The 21587-nt window shown below is 34.0% G+C and overlaps 1 protein-coding gene across 4 annotated transcripts in view; it reads right to left on the reverse strand.

Moving 5' to 3' along the window:
• CACNA2D1 (calcium voltage-gated channel auxiliary subunit alpha2delta 1) overlaps positions 1–21587 on the reverse strand; it is a 517017-nt gene that overhangs the window by 134332 nt on the left and 361098 nt on the right. For all 4 annotated transcript variants that reach the window (XR_004058100.1, XM_010387918.2, XM_030933213.1 and 1 more), the window contains exon 7: positions 3699–3830. Coding sequence is in view for 3 of the 4 variants with exons in the window: in XM_010387918.2 (XP_010386220.1) it covers positions 3699–3830 (132 nt within the window). In the remaining variant the exon portion in view is untranslated. The remainder of the gene's footprint in view (positions 1–3698; positions 3831–21587) is intronic.

Genomic DNA, 21587 nt, shown 5'->3' on the forward strand with positions numbered 1-21587 from the left:
TCAAAGTACTTTTCATCATATTATCTCATTGATCACAATAACCCCCAGGGGATAAAATGAGGAGTTATTAATATTCTACTTTTTCAAATTTGATGATTAGGTCTCAGAAAGTTTAGGAGACCTACCTAGGTTCTAACAGCTAGTAGGGAGATCCTAGCCTGAGGGTCAAGTCGTCTATGTAAAAGTTCAATTAAGTAGAAGTAACATATATGCTGTTTCCACTTACTGTTAAGATAATTAAAATACTGAAAGACTATTTTTGACCTCTGGTTTAATATACAGTAAACAGGGGTGAGTCCTTCTATATTATTTTGCTTCCATCAAAATGATAAAATCAGAGAAGTATATATAGTCTGCCAAAAAAGTTTTTAATCACGTCATTTAAATAAAGCTTTAAACTTGGTTGTTTTTGTGTTAAAAACATAGTCTTACAAAAACAGAAACACAACCATGCACTTTTAAAATTATGACACTGTCTCGATGTCTTACTAAAGACTTGGTTCTATTATATCACTATTGTCAGAAAGAGCAACTTGGTAACAGCTTCACTAAACTAAAATCGATTCAAGTGTATTCTATAGCAGTCAAGTGGGCTATTTTAAAGACCTTCCTGTAACAGGTAAATGAATTCAGCCTCTCATTTGGTGAGTCAATTTGCTTGCCAAACTCTCACTTCAAACCTAGGTATTATGAGTGGGCACAGGGTTGCTTCCCCAGCTAATGTTCTGGAAAGACTGATGCAGGACTTTCCTCAGTCACTGTGCCAGCCAGAGATCTCTGGTCAGTGATGCCCCCGCCCAGTCCTTGCTTGGGCCCGGGTTCACTGCAGGAGACACCCCATCTACTCTGCCTGCTGGTCAGCACCCGGCCTGCACTCCGGTGTGGATCCCACAGTCACTGTGACTGTGCACCCAGCCTCTGGCGGGAGGGGGTGTGTGAGCAAGTGAGTGCTGGGCTCCGGTCTGCCATTCCAAGTGCTGGCACAGAAGTGGGCTGTATGTGGGGCTTGTGGCTACACAAGGCATGTCGTAAGTGACTCCCGTGGTGGACTCTGGCACCTCGAATGGGGAAACGTGCTGGCACCCAGGCAGGGGTGCCTCTGACCCCAAAGCACATGTGTCGGGCAGCTGCCCTCCACCAGCAGAGGGCAGAGGGCCATAGTGTTACAACTTCCTTTGTACCCTCATTTCGTAGATTCTTGTCACACTTCCAAAAAGAATGAGGTTATGCTGACAATTGAAGGGTGGGGAGGGTGGAGAAGAATCTTATTGAGCAATGAGAAAGCTCTCAGAGGAGAAGGAATGTAAGGGTCATTGCCCACCTGATGTCAGATCGTCTCTTGCTCAGTGTGGTTGGTTTTCATGGACTCAGAATGGAGAGTTCATGTTGATTGGTTTCTAAGTATTCAAAAAAGGCTAAAACAAAGGCACCACTCAAAGGCGGGCATGACAGTGTAAAAAAACAATTAGGAAAGGGTAGGTATATGTGAAACAGGTGAAGAGCAGGGCTCAATCAGAGGAAAGCACATCAAATAAGAAAAGAGGTTCTCAATCTGGTCCAGGGATTTACCAAACTTGCAGCTAGGCTTTAAATGGTCTTCAGCTTGAAGGTAGTGTTTCACCAGAAACCCGCCCCATCTTCACAGATTTTGTCTGTCTCCTGCCTCTATCAAGACCACATGAATTCTGCTAAATATCTAAATATGTTTTCCAAGATGAAGCAAACAAATGTCAACACATTTGAAAATACATGATTAGCGTTAAAAAATTAAAGCCATCATCCCTCAAATAGCATTTGAAATTAAAGAATTACAGAATATGTTTTATTAGTAATTTTTAAAGTTAACTGCTATTTGTTAAAAGAGCCATTTTTGAAAGGTGTTTACAATATAACTTATCTTTCCATCCACCTCTTGATCCCCATGTTTTATCTCCCATTTTGGATGCATTCTTTCCTTCCTCTCCTCTTGTTTTTCTCTGGTAACCCTTTTCTCTCTTCCTCTACATCATCATTTTCTCTCTGATACTGGGCTCTTGGTTGCTCATTATCATCCTAATTTTCTTTTAATTATCACTTCCTTCTTTGCCTTACTTCTATATGGAATATTGTTGTGATAAATGATATATGAAAAGACTTAAAAGCTACATAATGCTGTAAGTTGTTGACAAATATATTCTTACATTTGTATATTATAGAACATTAGATGTCTATTTCCTGTATTTTAAATTATATCAGGCCTTATAATTTATAAATGTTTTATAAGACCTGATATAATTTTAAGGTTTATTACATCAGATTTATTATGTGCATGAGTAGTGTTGTCTTTTGCCTTTACGTTATCTTGTATAAGTATTATATACTCAAATTTTAAGACTTTGATACATAGTATTTAACATGTTAATAAACTAACAAGATTATGTCTAGAAGGGTTCTACTAAAATAAACAATATTTCATAAAGGGAAAATTCCCCTCTTATAATGATAAACTACGTGATATATGACCATCAGATATTAATACAAATATTTAATTATAACTCATTTTTCCAATATTTAATACAAACTTGGCTTCTCCTAGTGTGTTGGACTTATGTGGAAACATTATTACTGATTTTACCATCTGGGATCTGCAACCCTGTCCAAATTATATGGTCTTTACCTAATTTGAGTACCATTAGGTCCATTGATATCCAGATACTTACATTCATTGCTATAATATTACAACCCAAAGTTATGCTTTCTAATTTTTATTCACCCCTATTTACTGCTGTGACTTTTTATATGAATAACTCAATTTGTTAAACATGTTTAGGACACCCAAGTCTCAAGAAGAATTATGCTCTTTAAAGTCATACTGTAGCCATTTAAAGCCAGATTACCTAGCATGTATCCCATAACTCAGATCATGTTGGAGAAAGAAAATGCATTTTATGTTTTTCAGCTTGCGCTAAAAATTGGAGAAGTTAAAAACACCAACAGACATTTCACTTAAAGTGTTTTCAGGATGTCCTAGGAATTAATTTTTCATGTTTTGTTATAGAAATTACTATTTATTTCTCCTTTTTTACAATAATACATATTTATAAAAAGACTTTTTCATTTTAACATAAAAAATATTCATCTTCATTGAGTATATATGATCACTGAGATGCACTCAGAAGTAATATAACCTGACACATAAGAAAAACTATATTTTCTTTGTGATTTCATTTTATTTCTTGTCCTACTCATTTTAACAGATCCACATCTACTGATTAAAGAAACACATTAAACTTTTGTTACAAATTTCAATCACAGACCTAAAACCTGAAGATAAATATTTCAATTAATTTATAAAAATTCAATTCAATTCTCTAAGATGACTCACAGCTTGGTGCATGCTGAGCAGCTGGGCCTTTATCTCAGAGCTGTTTTAAGATTGATGGTAATTTCCTGTTCCAGGTATATAACTAAGGATACCTGCTCATGGTCTCACAGCAGCATGGCCTGATTCCAGGTACTAACAGCTCCAGTTGCTCCTTAAGTATTTGAGTTTAAAGTGATTGTGGTCAATCTAAAGCCATGTAAAGAGGAATATTCCTTCCTTATATAAGTAGTGTGATACAGTCATCTTATTCTTACAATATCAGGGAAGATAACAGAGTATTCTCCAGACACATTGAGGCTGGAACTTGACAATGATTGAATCACTAAGCACCTACCTGGATAATATCGAGCCAGGCCAGTGGCACTGCCAAAAACCTGCCACAACAGTGAAGGGTCTTCCTCTCGATTTTTTTTGAAAACTTCATCTAAGGCACTTGTCCAGTTGAGTTCATTTAACACAATTGTTGCTAACAGAAAAAGGAGAAACAATTAATTCAAATTTATAAATAAAAACTGAATCTGTCTTCATTTATTTAGAAAATAATATTAAATATGCTCATTGTTCTACTTTTAAAAGAACTCTAATCCAGTGGTTATCAACATTTTCGACATTTTAGAGGACAGTTTGACTGAACCTACCACCAACATGTACACAGTATTCATTGAAAGATGATAAATCAAGACATTTATCCTCTGGAGAGAATTTCTGAAAACAAAACTTTATATGACAGTAGCCTTAGTGACATTTTGGCCTAGGTTATTCTTTGTTGTGAGGTCTAATCCTGTGAACATGTTTAGCAGCGTCTCGGGCTTCCACCCACTAGACACCAGTACCTCCCCACCCCCAAGCTGTGACAAGTGAAAATGTCTCCAGACTGTCAAACGGCCCCTGTGGACCAAATCCCTCCTGGTTGACAGCCACTGTGACACATAAAATATGAGGAGGTATGAGTGGTATTCCTTTTTATCCTCAGAGGTAGTTCTGAGGAAAACTATGGGGCACCTTAGGGCAGAGTTTTAAGACCACAGTAATCAACTATTGATGACTCTCTGCGGCAGAGCAACATAAATTAGCCTGCTAGTTAAAAAAAAAAAAAAAAAAAAAAAAAAAAGTTGTCGTTGAGCATAGCTTATTAACTATGTTTACATAACAAAACTGTACGTATTTTAGTAACGGGAAAATTTATTCAGAGGCTTGACAATATCAGTGTTAGAAACCAACCAGCTCACAATTTATCACTACCTTCATAAACAATGGTGTTTTTTTCCCTCCTGGTTAGTTCTATTAATAATAGAGTACGGTGCCGATAAGGGCCAGGTGATTGATTTTGATACATATTTATAACTAGAAACTGATCTTGGATAGGTATTACAAACATATACCATTCATTACAATGAAAGCAAAACAATTATAATGCAGGATATAATCTAGGTTAAAATAATACATAATTTATAATTACAGGTCTTCATGATCATAACTTCTCAAGTCTAGCATACTAAAAATTGAATTGGCCTAATATAATTTTCCCTCTACACAAAAACATGACATAGAAAATTTTCTATGTAAAATATACACCATGCCCTGAGAGATTAGCAGACTGGGCCACTTTGCATTTGACAATCTCTGACCAAGCCTGAACACAGTGGAAATATGCTTAGGATGAAGACTGGAGATACAGCTTAACTTTCTTCTATTTTTTTCTGTGATGACAGCAAATAAAAGAAATGAATGCCATCATGGTTAAATCATGCACAAGCCTTTTTAAAGGTAAAATTAAAAGAGCACCTGTGAAACAAGATGCACAGCCTATGTGTTTATATTTTAAAGTTTGTATCATTTACCAAAAAAGAAAACAAAAACAAGGTGATTGTGAAACTCTTCTGGGACCAGCATGCTAACGCAGTCCTCATTATTGAAAACTAACAAGATTTTCATCTTTATGGATGCGATTACTTTCAAAAAGATCAGTTGTGTGTGTGTGAATATTCATGAGCTGCGTCAGATCCATCGTGCATCTGAGATACGGAGAATTCATATTCAAAAGCATGATCCAATGAACACTAAGCGGCTGGTTATATGAGAATTTATATTCACACAGATAACCTGAACTGATACCCACTGTTCATGAATATTTATATCAATATACAAAATAGCATAGAAAGAGGAACATTGTGTTTTCTCTTAAACATTTATGACTTTTATAGTAATATTCTACTAAACAAATGTTTATGATCCAGATAGACTTCATGAATCCCCAATCTATTCTATCTCTTTAATTTCCTTGATTCTTTCATTCATATTAGGCAACAATATCTAGTTATTTTTAAGAAAGTTTTGTTTTCAAGGCTGCTAACTTTTTCTTAGTTTTGATAACTCAACAGCTACTAAGTACTGGGTACTGACACACTGATTGTGAATTATACTTCTATATACTGAGAGAAAAAGACAAGTTCTAAAATATTCCTATTATCCTGGCAATATGTTTTAAAATTTCCAGTTGATGCTTTGAAAATTTTCTTTACCAGGCAAGCCATTACTAAAATAGATTTCAAAATATTTTTCTCAAGATGTGTTCATCTACAAATGAGCAAATAATATAAAGATCCTCGGACTAGGCACTAGAACTGATTTTAAATTTGACTCAGAATGAAAGTATTGGTATTGCACACCTATCACATCTGTTTGGTTTATAAATTTGATAATACTCAATGTGTAGTAAGATGTAAGAATATGATACTTCCATGTGTTAGTATATAGTTACAGGGACTTTTTAATGCAATCATTATCCTATTATTCACAGTCTTTTTATGGATATCCAGAAATCAAAATTCAAAGAGGATCTACCATAGGAATGCAAAATTACTACAGCCTTTGTAGAGGGCAGTTTGACTGGATCTACCTACCAACATTCACATGGTGTTCAATGAACAATGTTCTTCAAGAGATTTGTACTACGTACAGAATATGGGTCTCCATTTCTTCACCAGAGTATTATAGAGCAAGAATCACTCATTCAATTATAGCATTCAAATTCCTTAAATTACCAAAACTAGAAAGTAGGATTAGATGGTTTCACTAGGAAAGCTTTTTCTCAAATAATATTGAAAGCAGCTTAAAAAAATGGAAAAGAAAATATATAAAGCATCAAAGCAAACAAGGAAGAATAAATACATTTTAGACCTTGCGTTATCTGCCTATATTTTTCTGATCGACATTATGAATTATATTTGACTAATAAACCTATATTACTCTGGTACCTTGAAAAGACCAGATTATTTTTCTTCTTAACCTTATAAAATTAAATAGCCCATCTAGATTTACTAAGGTGCCCAACATTTCTCCATCTTTATGCTATTAGCACACCCAGGATAAATAATGCTGAAATAAGAGGGTAATCTGTAGATGATGGAATAATATAACACTAAATGCACAATACTGGCCGTGCTAAAACAAGTTTATGTCATTTCCTGGATGTGAATTGTGCTCTGTCATTTCCATTGTACTTACACACACATTATCTCTCTTTTTCTGCCCTTGTCTCTATCTCTCCCCAGGATGCCCCTTAACCCCCATCTCTGTTTCTGTCTGTGTCTCTAAATGTGAGGGTAGAGTTTATTTAGGAAGATTTTTTTAAACTATTCTAGTTACCACCGGGTAAGTCAAGTGCTTTTTAAAGTTAAAAGTTGTTTTCAGGAGATGCTTTGTTTTATATTATAAAGAGTTTATGTGGTTATGCTGGTGCCTTTCTCTATTCTTAGAAAGTATTTATTTTTAGGCTCTCCTGTTTTCCTGACACTGTAGTTCTTAAAAAATAGAAGGTATAAAACGTGATTCTTTCATAACAGGAAAAATAAAACAAGGCCAAATTCCTTGGAAAATTATTTTCAGCAAATATTACTCTAGATTATGAAGCTGTATTTTTCATTCATAAAAAAACCTAATCTCAAAAAATAGTTGTGGAATTCTGATTTGATAAAGTTCAATAAATTTCAACGAAATTCAACAAAAAAGTTTTCATTTGTCATTGTATATTACAAAGACTTTAAAATGCAATTATTATTCTATAAGTCATAATCTTTATTTGAATGTCCAGAGGAAACAATCACAATTCAAAGGATTTTATTTAATTGTGGAAATATCAATGGAAATTAGTAGCCAAATAATGTTCAATATAAAAATTCCAGAATAAATTTTCTTTAGAAAAAAGCATGATATTTTTGGCTATAAAAATCCTTTTATTTGGTGAGATATATTTAATAATATTTATAACAGGTGAATGATATTCTATAAATTGGTATTATTTAAAATTATATTGTATTTTATATTCTCAATTATATATTCTATGATCTTTTTGGCACCAGGGACTGGTTTCGTTAAAGACAATTTTTCCACAAATGGAGGTGAGACATGGTTTTGGGATGACTATTCCACCTCAGATCATCAGGCATTATTAGATTCTCATAAGGAGCATGGAACCTAGATCACGCACATGTGCCCTTCACAACAAGGTTCATGCTCCTATGAAAATTTAATGCTGCTGCTCACCTGACAGAAGGCAGAGCTCAGGAAGAAATGCTCTCCTGCTGCGTGGCCCAGTTCCTGACAGGTCAGGGACCCGGACCAGTCCATGGCCCAGGGGTTGGGGACCTTTGTTCTATATGATACATTATTTATTATATATTATTTCAACAGTTGCCTCTTTTTCTTCCCTACCCCTGACAAATAGTAATGCTTTACATTCATATACACTTCCAGTTTCTTGCTTCAGATTAGATTAGAAGTATGAGTGGTCAATATTTTTTCACTATAGAAGACCATTCAATGACAATCTAGCCTTGAACCTACTACCAGTTACTGACAAATTTAGCTAATTTTCTTAGATTAGGAGTATAATTAGTTCTCATTTTCTGTCAACTTTTAAGAAATGAAGATCTTTATCCCTGTTAGAAAATTCAATTTTGTAAAAATTAAGTCTTTTATAGATGTCCAAGGCCAAGCCTCCTAAAAGCAGTGAATGCTTGGAAAGCAAACCTTGACTTTGAGGTCTCTATTCTGAATGGCATAACAGGATTTCACTGATAATTGATTCAGAATGCCAAGCATACATCTCTATTCTTTGTTTACTTAGTTTTTAAAAACATGGCCTTGGTGTTCAGCAATTCTCTCTTTTAGAGTAATCTATTGTTCAGTCTGGATTCTCAAGGGAAGAAAGAAAAATCTAATTTGTAACAGCACAAAAGAAACCCCTTACGTTTGCTGCTAATTCTTCTAAAAGACACGACTATTCTAGCTATAGCTTGTTTATGACAAGGAATACAGATATTCCAATATTTGACGAGCTCTGAATCCAACGTTCTTCTGCAAACTTCAACCAATAAAATGTTGTACTATTGCTCCCTCTTAAGTCTGAATTAAGTTTGAATACATTTTCTTGATTTATTCAGGGTCCAAGGCCTCACCATACATTGATGGCACCATGTGACTGAAAAATGTTAATGTTTTCTCTAAAGTCAACTACAGCTTTTGTAACAGCTTTATTGAGGTGTCATTGACATAAAAAATTGTATAAAGTATGAAATGTGATGTTTTAAAATACCTGTATTTTGTAAAATCATCATCAAAATCAAGTTCATTAACTTATCCATCACCTTTATATAACTACCATTAGGGTAGAAGTTGGGGGAATTAATTTAAGATATATCCTCCTAGAAAATTATAATACAATATTGTTAACTTTCCTCACCATGCTGTATATTAGGTCTCCAGAAATTACACATCTTTTAAAACTGAATCTTTGTACTCTTACCTACAGCTTTCTAATAAAGCATATTTATGCAAGAAAAAAGAGAAAAAACATTTGTTATGACTTACTGAAAATATAAAATTAATAAGTCTCTGACAAGAGATGTAGCTATTAAAGATATGTAAGGGACAAGATACTAAAAATTAGTTTTGTTTAACAATACCAAATATCGTACAGTTAAATAAGTAAAGCAAGGAAACAGGCAAAAATGTTTACTGTTTCATGTAATTTATACTATTCTATTACAGTATTGCATTGAGATAAAAATTAGCATATTCAAACTACTGTTACTAATAACAAATACGAACTTAGTAATATTAATCACTTACTTCATGCCAAGTATTAATGATTTCCTATGCATCATGTAACTTTCAAAATGACACTTTAAGTGGAATATTAGTATTATCTTCCCTTTTACATAACAAAAATAAAATCTCAAAAGGTTATACAAAAATCACACAGTGCAAGCTGTAGAAATGGCACTCAAACAAGTATACTAGACTCCAAAATCCCTGCTTATGAGCTATTTATTTCTAGGCTTTCAAACCTTTTTGTGTAGCTCTGATTATCTAGAATTTTAAATCCAAAAAGACAAGATTGCCTATACCTTTGTAACACAATGGTTCCTAATTAAGACCTATATTTCACCCCAGAGAACATTTGGTGATGTCTAGGACATTTTTCATGGTCATGACTAGTTGGATGCTATTGGCATCTAGTGAGTAGAGGCCAGAGATGCTTTAAACATCCTACAATGCACAGGATAGAACCCACAGAAATATCAATCCTAAAAAGTCAATGGTGCCTAAGTTGAGAAACCCTGTTCAAGTATAACTACAAATACAATTGATCAACTTTGGGGGAAAAAAAGCGGTGTACCCAATGAATAGTGTCAATAAAAAAACACAGTAAACTTCTGGAAAATAAAAGTTTATATATTTAAAACTATTTCTTTGTGATAGTAAATTTTGTCTATATTTTATTCTACATTTTGGCACTCTTTGGGTTGGGCAAATTTTCATTTTAGTTTTGGAAACTTACTATTCTCTTCCTTAAACAAGCAGGCAAGGGTTTCAAATCTAGTTTTCAGTGCCCTTAAATGTTACCTCCTCCACACCTTTCATTTTTGGACAATCATAGAATATTAGAGACTTTGTTTAGTTTTAGATTCAGCACTTATTGTAAATATGATTCTAAACAAAAGATATCTTTTGTGACAAATGTTCATTTCAAACATATAAATAAGGTAGTCATGAAAAGAGTTGCATTATCAGATAAGCTGAGCCAGATGTCACTAATTTTATTCACCAACCCTAATCTCTGAAAAGAAAGATGTTAATAAGAAGAAACCTACTGATCTAATTAAGTGCACAGGGAAAAAAAGAATCCACTTTAAGGAGAAGACAGTGTGCATAAATATTAAAATGAATGAATCTTTTCAGTGGATTTGGCTAATGGAATCTCATCTAATCCCAATGTAAATGAAAGATTGATAAGGTACAGGGAGATGGGAAGACCAAATCTAATCTCCCTAATCATATCTCGGGCACAAGAATCTACCTCCCACTGAGGATGGGAGAGCAGAAGGCTCCGAGGCACACAAGGACCTTGATGAGGAGATAAGCCTTATTCCTAAAGTTAATTTGGTACAAATGTGAAAAGGTCCTTGTCCTTGTCAGTTGTCTAGCCCCTGTATTACTGAGATTTCCGGCCTTGCCCCCTATCGCTTTAGTTTCCTGCAGATTGTGCACCTGGCCAATGCCCAGAACACAGCTGTTCTGCTTTAATGAAATCTGCAAATTGTGGAGCACAGAGGAGGAGCTCAGAAGAAATCCACTTTATTATTAAAGAAAATAAGGGTAATCCAAGGGGAATAGAAGACACTAGGATCTAATATCATGTCTACTAATTGAAGGATTTAATGTCACTTGAAATAAAATGACAATTGTAAGATTTGAGGAGAAGGATTGTATTTTATATAAGAAACCTCAGCAATATAGGAGTCCAAGGTCAAAATATTGTTTTATCCTTCAAGCACTCTAAGTTTCTCTTCTTAGTATTATCAAAACAAAATAAATTATTAATGATTTTGATAGCCTAGAATCACAATCACTGGCACAACATGCTACTTAAAACAACTCATTTAACTTCTTGTGCATCTGTTCTTTTCATCTAAAAAGATGAATATAGCTATATAAGGATCCTAGATTGCTTATAGGGTTGGTGTGAAGGTCAAATCAATTTATGAATGAGAACTGAATTAGCAAGCGCATTTTTATTCCAGTTCTTTCCTCAGCTAGATTAAAATACTGTGAGGTGCACATCTCCTTAAGTGTCTTACATAGACAACAGCTTTTGACATGTCAGCATATTGTTTTAGTCTGGTAATTTTCTTTTCCTTAAACAAAAACACATTTCTTTTACATAGAGCAATTAGAATGTAATTCTGTTGATGTTGTGTAAAGCAATATTCCTTCTGCTTAACCTCCTAATTTATTTAAACGCTCTCACATCATAAGATACTCTTCATTAGAATCAGCTAGTTGAAAATTTTCATTTCAAATTTAGGAACATTATCTAATTTGTAAATACAAACTAGAAATTTTAGCATAATTATCTGAAGAAAATACAATATCTTCTATTGATAGTACTTCACAGTCATTTTTTTTCTTGAGACAGAGTCTCACTCTGTTGCCCAGGCTTGAGTGCAGTGGCACCATTTCGGCTCACTGCAAGTTCCACCTCCTGGGTTCACGCCATCATTCTCCTGCCTCAGCCTCCCAGGTAGCTGGGACTACAGGCACCTGCCAGCATGCCCAGCTAATATTTTTTTTTTTTTTTTTTTTTTTTTTTTTTTTTTTTTTTTTTTTTTTTTTAGTAGAGACAGGGTTTTCAACATGTCCAGGATGGTCTTGATCTCCTCACCTCATGATCCGCCCGTCTCGGCCTCCCAAAGTGCTGGGATTACAGGCGTGAGCCACTGCACCCAGCCCACTTCACAGTCATTTTTATGAGAAATTTTAGTATTTGTAATTAAATGTGTAAATAAATTGTTAAATTTCTATTGTATATTTTAGAGTAATAGTTCAGTAAATACATAGCCTGCTAAATTCTGGGTAAATGAGAACAAGAGATACTCTAAAGATCTTTCATTTAGACCTTAAAAAGGGAAATAAAATGTGTGAGTTTAAAAAACATCAGAAACTCTGAGAGCAGAGAAATGAAGCTGGAAGCCACAAAAGAATGAATATGCAATTAAGACCAAATTTAAAGGACTCCAAATTAAAGTGTGTGTGTGTTTTTTTCATGCATACTATAGATTTTCTTGCTGGTGAAGCCTTTTTCTAAGTGGTATTTTTTAAATGAGCATGTAAATGTATGTAATGTGTGCAAAGACTGTACTCATCCATTATCCACCCTCTCACAGACTGCATGTCTTTCTGTCAGAAGTAACCACTTGACCTTGGGAGAGTATTTCACCCTCTCTAAACCTCAGTTTCCTCACCTGCACAGTGGGGATAATAATAGCATCTGCATCACAGGACCATTTTTGAAGATTATACATACTTAGAATACTACTTGTCATTTAGTAATTGCACAATAAATGTTACCTGCTGTCATCATTAATCATCATTTTCTCTGTCTCCTAATGCTCAGCATTTAAAATATATTTTTAATTTATCTTGATTAATTCTGATCTGACTCCTACAATGCAAGTATGAGTGACTAAAACCTAGTATTTTCTTCTTCCTCAAGGAACTCTTGTCCTTCTTACCCCAACCTCAGTAATGTCCAACAATATACTTAATTTTTTTGCTATGAATCTCATGAAGAAAATAGCCTATTAACCTTTGCATTTCCAATGCTATATAAGACAACAGCAAACTGAAAAAAAAGATTTTTAATATATTATATAATTTGGTGAGAAAATAATTTTTACAATGGCATATTCCCAGTGTTCCAGAAAGCAAACCATATTGATGAATGCTGTACTGAATATAGAATAGTCACAGTAAAGTTCCAGTAAAAGAAATGAAATTATATAAGGTCTAATAGGCATAACAGACACCACCCACACATACACATGCACATACACACAGAATTATGCACATACAAGCTCCTGTTAATGCTGAGAAGAAACTCTGGCTGAGAAATACAGACCAAATTAGATAAGCGAAATCTCTTGGTTTTGCTGTGAGACTGCCCAATTGCATAAGAAATTTAGTGTCTCCATATAAATCTGGACTGCTGAATTCACAAAGAAGGATCAACAGTATTGGAACTGACTAATGAGATACGGTTGAAGAAGGATAACAAGGCTCCTGGGGACGAGGGTGATACTGTCAGTGAAGCACACACAGCTTGGTACTCAAGGGTTTGTGTCAACCAGTTTTAGAACAAAGAGTTACCTGGTGATTTTAAGATGGAAAGATCAGATCCATTGAAGCACAGTATATAGAAGTCTGCTATAATCAAGAACAGTGACCCGTTGGTTTAAACATGTACTGCTTCAGAGTTAAAAGAAAAAAAAAAAAAAAAAAACACTATACACATCTCAGAAATTGAACTACAGATTAATACTTACCGAATCATAATATATAAAGGTATGAATGAACTCAAGCACTATTTCTAAGACAACATGAGGTTAATATCCTTGTATCTCTAGTTGCACCTGTATAGATATTATCCATGTATGCATGTATGCATACATATATGCAGAACATTATATATTTTACGTATACAGATATATGGATGGCTATATACAAAAAAATCAATATTGTCAGTATTCAGGATGCTTACAACATAGTGAGCACGACTTGTTTAGACTTTAATGTACTCATTACAGTTGACACATTAAATTTACAAGTCCTTTCTCGTGTATTACTCAGCAGATATTTTAATACAAACAGGAATCTTTTTCTCTAATAAACCATGTATTTTTCATTTTCATTCATAGCTCAATATCCCATAAAACCTTAGATTTTTCAAATAGATTTAAAAAGCTCATTATTCTGACAAGATTTTAAATATTAAAATTAATTCAACACCTGATCAAAACATGTACCCGTAAGACTTTTAAAATGACTTAAAAATTTTCAATCTGACAAAAGATAATAGAGGAAGGCAAACAACCAAGTCATGTTGGTTCTAATGCCAGTGTAGTTATCCTCGTTTCTGCTCCTTGTCATACTCTTGGGTCTTTTGTGTAACCTTTAAATACCCTCCCTGTCTCTAATTTCAGCTCACTTCCATCCATTCTTCCTACTGCCGCCACAATATTCTACTTGGCAAATGTCTTCCCTAATTAAAAGTATTTATTGGTTCTCCATAAAAGCTGGTCTTTTATGATTGGCTTCCATCCATCCTTCTAGCGTTGTCTCCTACTGCTCTTTCAAACACAACAAGCCCAAGCCATAACAAGACTTTTACCATTCTCAGAGGATGCAAAGTTTACTCCTGCCTCAAATGTCATTCTGTATACTGTCTCCTCTGACTGGACTGTTTTTTTTCCTATGCCTACTTGTTAAGCTTCTCCCTTATTACTGTTCAGCATCACCTTCTCTACAGGGTGTTCCTCGATTTTCCCCACACCATCTCCCCTTACCCAGCAGAGTATAAACTCACTCCCAATTGCTTATATTTCTCTACATTCCTCTATTAAAATACTTCCTACATTTCAGTATCTTTATATGTATGCCTTCCATTATACTGGGTAGGGTAGGCACCATGTTATTTTTCCCGATGCCTAGAATATAGTGAAAGAGGCAATGGGATGTGACAAACCTGTGTTTAATGCACAGTTGCACAACCTTGAGCAAACTATACGATTGTACAGACTTCTGGTTTTTCAGGAAAGAGGTGGATAAAACATTATGTACAATAGCTAGGGTTATGAAAATTAAAATATGCTATATTTAATGTATAACAGGCATGCCATAAACAGTAATAACTAGTATGTTTTGGTACTTACTAACAATATCTATTTGTTAATGAATGAAAGAGTATGTGAATATATGAACTGTACCTCTATGTTGGATAATTTTAAGTTGGAAGTAATTTTCAGTGAAAGGTAATAATTTTCCCATTCATTCATTACCTTTCATTCATTGGTGCCACATTGTATCTGACCAAATACAAATGGTACAACATTTCCTTTTCTTTCCTTCAACCAACAATGATAGACGATGGATGGGTATCATCTGAATCGGAGTAATTTCATCCATTCAAATGTCCATTTAATCCTGTTTTTAGTTTCACTTCAAGTTCTGTGATAAAACCACCCCTTTAATGGAGATGTTCTGAAGAGCCTGGTGTAAATACTGGCCCAATTTTTAGATAAAACCTTTAGGTCAGTGAATACGACTATGAAGCTTCTTGTTAAGTATTCCCCAATGTCTGTGCTTCATTTTCTAATCATCTCATTTCTATCTATACATTCATCCAACAAATACTTACTAAACACCTATTATGTGTCTGGCACCATTCTAAGCTCTTGGGCAAGAGAATAGGCACACTTTTTCTTAAAGAACCAGGTGGTAAATATTTTAGGTCTATGGCCCACATGGTCTCTGTCACAATTCACTTTACAGCAGTAGCACAAAAATTTCCTTAGACAACACATAAACAAATGGGTGTGGCTGTGTTCCTGTAAAACTGTATTTATAAAAACAGGCAATGGGCGATAGTTTGCAGACTCCTATACTCAAGCTCCAGGGCCTATTGAGACAGACAGGACTTCTAACACTCTACTGGAAGAGAAACACAATAAACACATAAATAAGAAGATCATAAGTGCTCTTTAAAGAATTAAATCTGGAGATGCCATAGAGATTGACTAAGTGGCTACTGTAGATCAAGTTGTCAGGAGTATCCTCTTTGAAGAACTGTATTTTAAACTGGTATTTTAAAGACAACTAGCCATGGAAATACTAATATAAAGCATTTTAATAAACCAGTAGACACAATGATACTGACAAATAGGAAATACCTAGATATTGACATGATGGTATTATGATCTAGTGTGATATTTCAAGGACAAACTCTCAATATCAAAATATCCTGCAATAACAAAACATCCAAACAGATACAGATGGCACAAGAGTATTGTGACAGATTATAAATGGTTTCAATTTTTTTACTATAATTGATTTATCCTAGAAAGAAAAAGATGTAACTCTAGCATCATATTTAATCATTTTTTAATCACTAATAATTCTTCATGAGGCTCTTAAAATTCAATTTCAAATAAATTGTGATCACTATTTTTGAAGACACTTTGAGTCTAATTGAGAAGACACATAGATAAAGCATCTAAATCAAATTTTGCTTTGTATAACAGACCCTATGAATAACACCTGCCTATCAGAAACTAAGCAAAGGTTTTGAGGGGCAGGGTAGAAGTAGTGGTCACAAAAGATTTTCTGAAATAGGTGATAAGCAGTTTAAAAGAAAGGGCAGAGAGGTAGTAGAAGGACCACATGCCTGATTCAGTGAACTCGCTGTACAGGGCACACAGGCAGAAATAGACATAGGGCATTCTGGGAGTTGAACATTGTTCAAAGTGACTGAATGGATGAGGAATGTGGGGCAATTACAGGGATGTTATTAGAGACACATGATTATAATAATCTAGGAGTACTAAACTTAAAATAATCTGAGAATTATGGAGGGCCATAATAAGCTGAAGTGTGAAATAATCATATCTGCAAAAGTCAGCCAGATATGAAAAGAGAAGAGAGAAAGCAGGTACAGTCAGACTGGTGAGGAGGAATACCATTCTGAACTGAAACCGTGGTGGTGGATATAGAGAGTGGAAAGAGATTAAAAAGATGTTGAGAAAAAATCTACAGGCCACGGTAACAAATGTGGGAAAGGAGAAAACAGGAAGCCTGGTTTTCTGGGTTGGGTTCTTAGTGTTATTAACAAAGATAGGAACATTGGATGAGAGGTGCACTTGGGGACAACAGTGATACATTCAATGTGAGGTGCCTCTGAGATATCCATTAAACTGCGTTGTTTAAAAAAAGGCAATTAGAGTAGTCAATCTGCATTTTAGCCATGAAGCTTACATGAAAGAATCAGATTTGGGAATCGTGTTTCAGTGACAATTCAAATTATTGATTGACTAAAATTATCACTAAAAGGACACCACAAATGTCTATGAACCCTCAGGTTAAAGAGGCAAGCAAGGCCGGGTCCAGTGGCTCACGCCTGTAATCCCAACACTTTGCGAGGCCCAGGCAAGCACATCACTTGAGGTCAGGAGTTCAAGACCAGCCTGGACAACATGGTGAAATCCCATCTCTACTAAAAATACAAAAATTAGTTGGGCGTGGTGGTACGTGCCTGTAGTCCCAGCTACTTGGGAGGCTGAGGCAGGAGAATCGCTTGAACTCATGAGGCAGTGGTTGCAGTGAGCTGAGGTTGCAGTGAGCCGAGATTGTGCCACTGCTCTCCAGCCTGGGTGACAGAGCAAAACTTCGTCCAAAAAATAAAAATAAAAATAGAAATAAAGCAAGCAACAGGAATCAGATAGAAGTTGCTAAAAGGAAGAAATGTGGACCTAACTCTCACAAACAAAAACATAATTTCCCATTAAAAAGTAATCAGTGGACTGGGACACTTTAACATTGTTTTTATTTAACTAAAATGGCAAAATGTGCTTTTCAAATATGATTGTTGCATTTGCATTAAAATAAATGTACTGATTATAAATTCCATGTATCTATATAAAACTCAGTCTATCAAGAAGAGATAATACGAAGGATGTTGAAACCAATAAAAACCCATTATTTTTTAAAGCATTTTTTTTTTAGATTTTGCCTTTTTCAAAATTGTTATTGATGTAAATCAAGTACCCAGGGATAGAATGACTGCATATCTTATCTGTACAGCACTTTGACTAATGCTCGCTGTGCACTTGGAGAATTAGCAATTTCCCTGCTGCCTCCTTTAGAATGATGAGGTAATCTACTGTGCCTTTACACTTACAGAAAACCTCAAGAGACTGAGGCTTGATGATTACACGGTCTTATAAGGCCATAAAGTTCCACCACAGGAGTTGTATATGTATTATAAAGACACTTCAAATTGCTGAACATACTCTCCTCACCATCACTGCATGACTATTCTGCAATTCACTTGCACCTCTGGCTTTTTGAAATGATTTAAAACTGCATCAGAACTCCATGCATGCAGGCCAACCATCATCATCAGAAGGCTGGTCTGACAAGATTTAATTACTTAGAAACATATCAGATTTTTAATCCTCGAAAATAAAACTATAAATGACTTTTCAGTAAGATGTAACACCAAAAGGCATTTTTCTCAAAACACAAAATTAGACATGTTAAGAATAAACTCAGTTTAATTTTAAACTAGTAGTTATTCTGATGTAAACATTCATGTTACACTGAAATGAATTTTACCAACATTTTTCCCAAAACGCATTTGCCTTCATATTAATCTTACTCATGTTTTTAAAAGAATCCTTTACTTTCTTGTCAGTTTGCATTCTGTATCAAACTGACGGAAGCCAAGATCTTTCACATTATTTGTCAGTTTCACTGCCCTTTCAAAATAAATCTGTAGCAAAGCCTTTTCATTTGTCTGATCCAGTTGAAAATCTTTTATATTCATTCTACTGAAGCACTGGTCTTCAATTTTTTTCCTTCCATTCACTATTCCTAGATGTGACACTTCTAACAATTTGTAGTTAAAATAAAAAGCCTGTATATTTTATTACTGTTTAATATGTTCATTTGTATGTTTTTCTATTTTTAAAATTACATACTCTAAAACAGGTAGCAATACCTTCTTAAACAGGAAGGTAGGAGTGTGTGTGAATCACTGTAGGAACCAGATTCTATTATTCTGTTTTCTATTTAAACTGATGTATACTTACTACATGTATAATTAATGACATTTACGTCATTTAAAAAAGTAGTTCTACATGGACACAGGGAGGGGAACAACACACACTGAGGCCTCTCAGGAGGTAGGGGTAGGGGGAGGGAGAACATTAAGAATAATAAGTAATGCATAGTGGGCTTAATACCAAGGTGGTGGGTTGCATGTATACCTATGTAACAAATCTGTGCATCCTGCACATGTACCCTGGAACTTAAAAATGAGAAAAAAATATTTCAAAGGAAAAAAATATTTAGTTCTGGTACATCTTCTACACACTGAAAAAACTTTAAATAATTTTTTGTTGTGTGAGGACAGAAAAGCGAGTTTTTCAGGCTTTTAGAGATTCCAAATGCAATGAGATTGAATTTACTATTTGTGTTAGTCTCAAAGGGGCTTTCCCTTAATGCAAATTTATTTTCTTGAATCCAAGGGTATGGTGATCTTTTCTACTTCTTGAAATGTCTTCTTACTTGATAGAAAGTTTTTTTTTTATTTTAAATCAAAAATCCAATTTTTATCTAGAATTCACATCCTTTAATAAAATATAATAAATCATTCACAGTTATTATTAGTGTTTTTAGAGCATAAAGATGTGTTCATTAAAATGAAAACTTCCCTGAAACCCCTGGATGCTATTTTTTATGTCCATTTCTAAACAACTTCCTTCTTTCAATTTGTTCAGAATAAGTTGAAATAAATGCTATCAACATCAAAATATAGACTATCAAAGTGTACTTATTTCCTGGCTTAAGAAACTTTTATCTGGAATTTGAATCAATGCATAGCTTGCTGGAAAGATTTCTAAGCATGAAACATATACATATATGAAGCTTATAAACATATGTATTTATGCCAAGTAAAATAGAGATTTACTAGAAGATTTAAAATGGTGTTCTAAATATTTCAATTTTGAGAATGTTACCCACAAAGGTATATTTTAGACCAAGATTGATTTCCTGAACTTTTTAACTTTTTTTTTCTGGTAAATGCTTTAATGCTATTTTCTAAGTAGAGCTTAGAAATGTTTAATTGTACAAATTTTTGAAATGTACAAATCATAGTAAGACCATAATTTTGTGGATGAACTCTTTGAAATATAATAGAATTAGAATATTTGGCAATATTTCATGTTGAAATCTAGAACTTACTATTTATACCAAACACAAATATAGATACAGATCTGCCAAATGTGTAAATGTCATATTCCTTTATAGACTTTTATCCTGGAGGATTCTTATATAAATAAGATATTATATAAGTAGATTAAATTTGTAGTCACCATACACTAACATAAAATGAAAATCTAAAGAAGAAAACAACTCTGCACGTGTACCGACTGTATATTACCAACATAATTTTAACTTTGGAACCAAGTAGGTATTGGTTAGAACAGACTTTCCAACATTCCCGTACCAAAGTCTCCAATATTATCATTAATATTATAATATAGCAGAAGGTCTATATTTGGCATGGCCAAAGTCTTAAGGGGGCACACAGATGATGATGGGTGACAAATACCTTCTACATTATTTACCTAGAAATTCAACAAATGAATGCCAGTAAAATATTACATGACAGATGGAATAAGACAAATGAAAATCTAAAAGTTCCAAAGTAAAATTTCCAATATATTTTTAAGTATATTTTCTTGATAAATTGAAAATCAGCAAGGCACATAATAGTCACATTTAGTCCATTGATAACCTCTAATTTATTTTCAATTTCCATTTAGGTTTTATCCTTTGTGATCTTAATAACAAATTCAATTAAGGTGGGTATAGCAATGCAATAGTTGCAGTAATGGTATTATAACATGATACATAGTCTCCTATAATGCAAAAATGTCTCATTTTACTGATAGTTTAAATATGCTTCTGTCCTTTTTTCACCACAACCTACCAATTCAAGTTAAATTCAAATCTCTTAATTTGATTTTGACCTCTAACCTATGATTATATAGTACACATTAGTTCAATTATTTTTGTCATAAATTAAGTGGTGTAATTGTATCAGTAGGAAAGGTTAGCATTATATACTGTGGGTCATAGATTTTGAGGTTTATATAATAAATTGGAGATATTATTTCAGCACATAAGATTTATGTATTCATGTAATACGTTCATCTGTGGACATGGTAATGAACAAAAATGTAGACTTAAAACTATTAGAGCCTAAAATCAATTTCTCCTCCAAACCTCCTAAGAGAGTAAGCTGCGGGTTTTTGTTTTCCCTAACCTGTCACTGTTTTAAAATCTGGATTAAAGAGAAAAAGGACAGAAGATTGAAAATAAGAGAAGGGAAGTAACAGCTACTCTACAGCTCCTGAAAATCTGATTGAGAATGGTTTTAAGACTTGAAAAAATTAAGTTTTAAAATTTATTTTAGAGATAAAACTTTTAGATAAAAATTTTGATTTTTAAACATTTTTGGGAAAAAAAGTCCCGAGAAGCAGAGGAAGCCAGATTTAAATTAATTTGTTAGTAATTTTATAAATAGAAGGATGGCAGA

This window comes from Rhinopithecus roxellana, chromosome 6 (genome assembly GCF_007565055.1).
Source record: "Rhinopithecus roxellana isolate Shanxi Qingling chromosome 6, ASM756505v1, whole genome shotgun sequence".
NCBI classification, from domain to species: Eukaryota; Metazoa; Chordata; class Mammalia; order Primates; family Cercopithecidae; genus Rhinopithecus; species Rhinopithecus roxellana.